The sequence below is a fragment of the Etheostoma cragini genome, chromosome 7 (genome assembly GCF_013103735.1).
Source record: "Etheostoma cragini isolate CJK2018 chromosome 7, CSU_Ecrag_1.0, whole genome shotgun sequence".
In the NCBI taxonomy this organism is placed as follows: domain Eukaryota; kingdom Metazoa; phylum Chordata; class Actinopteri; order Perciformes; family Percidae; genus Etheostoma; species Etheostoma cragini.
The window spans coordinates 19,879,055-19,886,735 of NC_048413.1; the positions used below are offsets into that span (position 1 = coordinate 19,879,055).

Consider the following 7,681-nt stretch of genomic DNA (forward strand, 5'->3'; position numbering starts at 1 on the left):
CCCCCCCCCCCCCCCCCACACACACACACACACACACACACACACACACACAAAATAATTCCACCTGTTTAAGACAACAAACCCAAACCAAGCATTGAACCAACCAGCTGCGTTGTTAAACCATTCAAATCCCAGAGACAAACCTACCATTCTGTTGTGATTCATCAGCATTTTACAACGCAAACAGCAGGGGAAGATGACGTGACAGAAAGACACGGATGGACAGAGCAGGACTGGATGAGAAAGAAAAAAAAAGTGAAAGTTCACAGCACATGTAGCGGTGATATAACGCAACGTCCCATCCTTTCGTGAGCCGGGCCCTCGCTGTTCAAACAACTTTTTACAGTCCCAGGGAGAACCAAAAGGGAGATGGTATAATGCTGCTTTCCTCTGTTAATACCTGTGTTCACAGGCTTGTGAATGAACCCTGTGTACACACACAAATGCTGTTTCCTGGTAAAACAGAAAGACAAAGAAAACACTGTGGATGGACGGCAGGAAGAGAGATCAGAGGAGGGGGACAAAGGGAAATTGTAACGAGGAACGAGAACCTAAGGGACTTATTTTAATGAATCATGTGAAGTCAGACTGTAAAAGAAACATTTTGTATAGTGCCTTTTTTTTAAAACACACTAGTGAACCTCTCGGCACACAAACAGTGTTCACAGGTGAAGGTCATGACTGAGAGGTTTGGTTCAGAAGAGGGGAAGTTGCCATTACGAAATGTGGAAGGATGCAGATGTTGGAACTATATGGTTGAGAATTTGATTAATTCACCTTGCCAAACAAATTTTTTTTTCATCTGTTAAATGGAAGAGCAGCTTTAAAAGAAGTCATATGCCCTCACAGCCCATCCAAATCTAATTTCAACCCATTCCTGTGAAACATAGCTGCAGCTTTTTCTTTATTCTTTGGACTTTAAAGCATTGAACTACAACAGTAAAGTACATTACTTTCACAATCCTATAACATGAGACCTTTAAGGCCCATTTCCTCTAGCAAGTCACAGAGGAGTGAAGCTCAGTCAAGGATTGCAGCCAGGCTTTGTCCACTGTGGGTTGAAACTCTTAAGCACTAACAGGATTGCTTTTAGTAGATTCCATGAGCACCATGTTCCTCTAGCACCATCCTCAGGCCAAAATGTCTTCTAGTAGTAAAATGTGTTGAGTAAATTCATGCTCTTTCGATCGCTCTCACTCATGGCTAGGACAATGTAAGCTAATCTGGTCTCTCTTGTTATAATTTATCCAGCTCTTGACCACTGTTCTCTGCTGTGCGGTACTACTTCTCCGTCTTTCTTTGCAGCCGGCTGGAAAGGGGAAGCACCAGAACAAACCAACACCAAAAGACTCTTTGTCCCCCAGCGTCAGACAACACACTTGCACTCTTTCCTCCCTTTGTCTGTCTACCTCCTACGTACGCCCAGCATGTGCATGAGTCTTTCCCGTCTTCAGCTTTCAACAATGCTTCATCTCTGTGCCTCGGCCCACACATCAGAATACCGCGGTGGGACGCCGTGAACTTCTCCCTCTATCTGGCTCATTCATTGTCTCAAACACCCAGTCGCCTCTGTCTCACTCCTCTTTTCTTTATCTGTCACTTCCTCATCAATGGTCTCTCTCTCTTTTACTCATTCTCCATCATTTCTCCCTCCGTCTTTTAAATTGGTGACCTCATCCAACACCCACATTACAGTGACTTCATCAGGCAGCAGCTGCAGTCAAGGCCGCAAAGTGTTGGTAGAGAGGACAATTAACACCCGCGGCTGTGTCTGGGACACGAGGGTGAGATTACTGACAGGAAACTTCTGGAAAATATCAACTACCTCAATGTCTCATCTCGGGCATGCACTTTTTCAAAATCAGCATCTGTGAATTTGATTTGTCAATAGTATAAACTGAAGGAATGCCCACTTGTGTTGTCTGGGAAGTGAGAGCAGTGGGACTGTTCAAGGCCAATATCAAGTCTCAACAATGTCTTCACATATGTCCTTATTCTTTTGAAACGAAGAGGAAGACAGGGTTTGTTTGTAAAAACAAAGCATTGAAATCCAAATAGAGGAAAGATTAGGTAAACAATTGTCTGGTGAGAAGATGTAAATATCTGTCAAGCAAGAGTTTTTTCTCAAGAGTTGATCTCGGTGACAAGAATTTGAAAACGACAGGAAGAGATTGTTTTGTCAGATCTTGTCTGTAGCTGTTAAATTGGCAGAAGGGTTAGAGTAGATTATTTGTTCGGCCAGTCCTGTGAGGAAGGTGGTCAAGAGTTTAAAAGTCCTATAACATGCTTCTTTTTGGATGCTTTTATATAGGCCTTAGTGGTCCCTTAACACCATATCTGAAATCTCTTTCCCAAAATTCAGCCTTCGTGCAGAGTTACAGCCACTAGAGCCAGTCCCACAATGAGCTTTCCTTAGTATGTGCCATTTCTGAGTCTGTAGCTTTTGAGGAAGAGGGGGGGGGGGGCAAGGTGGAGGCTGTGGGTGGGGCCTTGACCAACAGCCATGTTTGTTGTTTGAAAGCCATGATGTTTCTCTCTCTCTCTCATGGGTGGGCCGAATTCTCTGTGCGGGCAAAGCAGAGAAAGGGGAGGTAACCTAGCCACTTATGACATCATGAGGGGCAAGATTCCAAATCGGCCCATCAGAGTTTTTATTTTATCAAAGACAGAGCAGGATACCAAGGGCTCAGTTTACACCTATAGCCATTTCTAGCCACTAGGGGACCATAGGCAGGCTGGCGAAACATATTAATTAAAAAAAAACTGGGACCTTTAAATTAAAGACTCCAGATGAGGTTTCAAATGGTCTGGATATTTTACAGCTATGCAGTGGGTCTGTGTGGTCAACGCTTTAATATATATGTAACACTTGAAAGCAACTGATGATGTGGCCACCAAGAGGGTCTCACTCATTGAAATGAGTAGCATTACAGTTTGTTAAAGAGATCTAAAACAGCCATATACACATACATATTATAAAGCTGGCACGATCAAAGGTCAATTTATTAACTGAATGAATGTTCAGAGAAAAGAAAATCAGTTACAATAGACACATACTGCCATCTGCTGGACAAACAAATATAATTTACTGATTTTACTAATATAATTTATCATTGTGGGAAAATAATTAAAATAAACGACTTTTGACACATTTTATAAGTAGCACTGATTGACCAACCATGAAAACTATAAATTAATACAGGTTTGTAAGATTGTATTAAGTTCTTTGATTTGAAAATGTTTTTACAAAATTGGGTACATTGTACAAAGAGAAAGTATTTTTGTTGTAAAAAAGGCAGTGGTGTGTTTCAGACTGGCAAATGTTGTGATCATGAAATAATTTATCTTCTTTTACAGGGAAGTTCATCCGCAGCAGAACTCCTTCAGTCTAAGTGCACGTGTGTGTGTGTGTGTGTGTGTGTGTGTGTGTGTGTGTGTGTTCTCAGAGATGCTGGTGCAGCCAAAGCACTGTGTTGAGGAAGCAGTCGGCCTGTGTGTCCACTCTGGACAGAGAATGTCCGTCTTCTGGAAACCACAACAGTCTGCATGGACAAACAGACGATTGGCAGAGCTAAAGATCAGTCCTAATAATTATTACTAGTCTTGATGAGGGGGAGGACAAAATAATAGGAATGCCTGAGCTGAATTAAAACCTCTGTTGTGTTGGATCCAATTGTCCAGGTGTGTTTACTGGGTGTATTTAATGTATGTATGTTGTACCTGACAGGTGAAGCTCTGCTCTTCAGTGCTTTGTAGAGCTCGAGACCCTGGTGAGGAGACACTCGCCTGTCTTTGGCCCCCAGCATTAGCAAGACTGGAGCCTTGATCTACAAATAAACACACAGATAAAATCACTGTACATTCACATTTACAAACACACACAAACTTACACACACCCACACCCACAGTCTCTTTATGAAACAGACTCCTGAACTTTGCTCCTGTGTCTAGATACGTAGTCTCACTTTGCCAAACCCTCCTCCAAGGCACGGTGAAGGAGGGTCTGGCTACTCAACACAGCATTTGGGGAAGGGAAGAAAACGTGCTCTGGTTTAATGACATTTCTTTAAACCAATCAGAATGGTCATAAGCGGTGCTAAACTCCGCACAGAGCCGCCGCAAAATAGTCGTGCAAGAGAAAACTCAGATTGGACAGATAGTCTAGCGAGCTGTCTCACTTTTCCATGCAGAGATCTGAGGAGCAGTCAATAGTCAATAGTCATAACTCCACAGAATTTTACATTCCAACACAAAGAAAGCGAAAGGATACGGAAAATACATGCATCCGGCAAAATTCCCTGCAGCACCGGAGCAATCCCAAAAGTCGAACACAAAGGATATAGACTACTAGATAAGTAATGACTGAATTTTCTACAATTTGCTACATGGAAACGTATTAAAAAACATATGATTTGAACCTTTTGGCCTATTCTCTAGAAAGGTGTGCGAGTGTCTGACCTGAGCAGCATGTGTAATGGGGGACTTCTGTAACATGGCAGCCAGGGCTTCAGCAGTAGGTATCTGGTCATATGAGTACTGAAGACCCACACTGGTGTAACGCCTGGAGAAGCAGAGAGAGGATAAGTACATTCAAATGTTTGGCTTTGCAGCGAAGCTAAAGCTCATGTGTGTACAGTACAATTTGTTGTGTTTGTGTGTATGTGTCTCACCAGTCTACTATGTCGCTAGTGCCCAATAAAGTAGCAGCATTAATAACAGGGTTCCTGGCCGCACACGCTCTGTAGAATTTTGGGTACTGACCAACCAGATGACAAGACAGGAAACCCCCGTGAGAACCACCAATCACAGCCAGTCGTTTGGGGTCAAGGGTGATGTCCATCTGCAGCGCAGTGAGCACCGCCGTCTGGATAAAGACAGTTATTCATATTTTTATTATAGTTTTTCGTTGTTTTTTTCCCAAATGTGTTTGTTGACTCTCAGTTTGCTACTCACATCATGTTTACAGTGTACAACAATTATATAGAACCCAGCAAACACTTTTCACATTGTTCTCCCTCCCATCACCCCAACCCGCCCTCTGAATATAAACATAGAAATTACATATATGCCACATATGTAACAGAACATATGAAATTTATATAAGAGAAGAAAAAAACATTTATACATATACACACACACACACACACACACACATACACTATATACAGTATATAGAAACAAATTATGAAATGGATTCAGTTGAATGAATAAATAATATAAATAAAGAATAAAATAAAGATAAAGCGTGCTTCTCCTGTCAATATTCAAGATCAGAATGCTACCCTACTCCCTCAGAGCTTGTTCCTGCTGAAGTAGTCCACCATTATTAAAGCTACATTGTGTAGGAATTTCTCCCATCTAGCCTCTTGCGCCACGCAGTTCAAAAGGCCTTATTGCAGCTATGGTAGCCGTCGCGCTTCAAAAAGTGAAAGCGTACAAAAGGCCGTCTATCAGCCGTGGTTGTTGGGGTGCATGTAGTGGCACAGGCGCACTCTTCACACCACAAACAACACGCACGCCACCCGATGGAAAGGAGAGAGAAATAAAAAAGAGACTGCATCGGTCCGGAGGATAATTATCTTTTTGGAATTTGGTGTGTGTGTCCGAAGCAGCTCCAATGTTCACTCTTTTTTCTGATGTCCCCAGTCTTTTGCTTTTTTTTTCAAATTTTAGACTCCTGTTCCTGAAATTTGGATCTTGGATACATGTGGTCCTCCGTGTCTCCTTCTTCAAACTTGCAGGGGCCAGGAAGCGACAATGCCCATTAGCAGCAGCTGTGAGTCAAACGCAGAAGGCAGAGCAGTATATCCTGTATGTCCCTTACCGGCCAACGTATTTCAAGATGACGCATGACTATGGAGAGTCTACCATAGTTCACGCAAGCGTAAATGTAAAATCTCACGGCAATAGGAATACTTGGAATTGATGGTGGTGATCAATATTCATGAAAGTTTGTGTGTGAAGGGCAACACAGATTTTGATGAACTAAACGTTACACAATGTAGCTTTAACATTGTGTCTCAGAAAGTACATAAAAGAGTTGTTAATGGACAAACACGAGCGACAAAAAAAATGTGCCAGCCTTCTTTATTTCAAAGATTTTTTTTATTCTAAGTTTTTTTTTTGCCATCCTTTCTCTGGTAAGGACACTGTGTCAGCCAGTACCTGCACATCTTTAACATCCTGGCTTCCAATCTGACCAATCAGGGACAAAATGCTGTCCTGGCCGAACCCTGTGGATCCCCGGTAGTTCACTAGATAAACAGACACAAAGAGGGACAGAGAGGGAGGACAGCAACCTCAAAAGATTAATGTGAATTTCGGAGGATTACTGTTTTAGTTTTTTTTTTATACTGGTTTTCAGCTAAATCAAACAAGATCTTAGTTTAAACTGTTTTTCATACAGATTTAATATACCCTTAAACAAAAAAGACAAAGGCCACTTTTAAATCAAACTACATCCTCTTGACATGCAAAATGCAAATGAGGCCCCATCTCCTTATCAATATAGTTCAACATTTTGGGAAAATATGCTCATTCGCTTTCTTGCGGGGAGTTAGACAAGAAGATCAATACCCCTCTCATATCTGTGCACTAAATACAGCCAGAAGACAGTTTAAGTGTGCTAGTGTTTGTCCATGTTATGAGTGTGTGTGTGTGTGAGAGAGAAACAGAGACATCTCACCCATGAGCACAGCAAAGCCGAGTTTAGCCAGTCCAGCTGTGGTACAATTCCATTCTGCTGCAAACTGGGAGTGGGGGCCACCTGGGGGAGCAAAAATAAAAGCATAATGTAAATCAAGCAATATGTTTCATCCTGCAAACAGAAATACAGCAACCACACAGATAAGTAAACACAGACCATGGATGAAGACGACCAGAGGTGTCTTGGTTTCACAGAGGGGCGGGGACGGTTTAACCAGGACAGCCCCGAAGTCTAAACCAGCTGATGAGAGAGAGAGAGAGATTCTTGTCGTAGCAAGTTTCACATCGGAATAGTGATAGGCATTTTGACCCACTGTTACCCAGTGGTGTGTGTGATAATCACAGTAGTGTGGGTTGTCCTCCTCTGGTGGAGGTGTTACATCTAGAACTGTCCAGTGGAAGTCAAACGTCATGACGGGCTCCTGCAGGGTTCGCCAGGTCACATCCTCACCTGCTGAAGGGAGGAAACCCACCCTCTGCACACACGCGCACAGACACACAATAAAGAAATCCCATGTAAATGAGCATTTTTATTGGACTAATCTTGTTTAACAATGCAGTAAACTATATTTGAACATAATACAGTGTGTGTGCATTCAGTCTGACCAGAGTGGGAGGTGTGTTAGGGCTTGAGCAGCAGACGACCATCAGGTCCTTCTGGACCGTCAGCAGCTTCCAGCTGCCATAAAGTGAAAAATCAGAGAGACCTGCAGGGGAGAGGTTACAACAAAGACAGAAAGAAGTGATGAAAGAAAGCCAGAATACGATAGACACAGACCAACGCAGAGATGAAGGTCTGTTTTTTTAAAGGATTTTAAAAAGCATTTTCCCTCCTATAAATTGTATGGGTGTTGAAGATGTGTTCAGACCTTATTTATTAAAATCACAGATGTACACCTACCGGCCACTTTATTAGGTACCCCATGCTAGTAACGGGTTGGACCCCCTTTTGCCTTCAGAACTGCCTCAATTCTTC

At 42.5% G+C, this 7,681-nt stretch overlaps 1 protein-coding gene across 1 annotated transcript in view; it reads right to left on the bottom strand.

Moving 5' to 3' along the window:
- Positions 1 to 3,191: 3,191 nt before the first annotated feature.
- Positions 3,192 to 7,681, bottom strand: part of zgc:136971 (S9 family peptidase) — an 11,003-nt gene continuing 6,513 nt past the window's right edge. The window contains exons 14-22 of the mRNA XM_034877580.1: positions 7,312 to 7,412; positions 7,049 to 7,181; positions 6,863 to 6,946; positions 6,686 to 6,766; positions 6,166 to 6,254; positions 4,671 to 4,864; positions 4,459 to 4,561; positions 3,721 to 3,827; positions 3,192 to 3,542 (exon numbers count right to left, since the gene is read on the bottom strand). Coding sequence (XP_034733471.1) covers positions 3,443 to 3,542; positions 3,721 to 3,827; positions 4,459 to 4,561; positions 4,671 to 4,864; positions 6,166 to 6,254; positions 6,686 to 6,766; positions 6,863 to 6,946; positions 7,049 to 7,181; positions 7,312 to 7,412 — 992 coding nt within the window. The 3' untranslated portion in view covers positions 3,192 to 3,442. The remainder of the gene's footprint in view (positions 3,543 to 3,720; positions 3,828 to 4,458; positions 4,562 to 4,670; positions 4,865 to 6,165; positions 6,255 to 6,685; positions 6,767 to 6,862; positions 6,947 to 7,048; positions 7,182 to 7,311; positions 7,413 to 7,681) is intronic.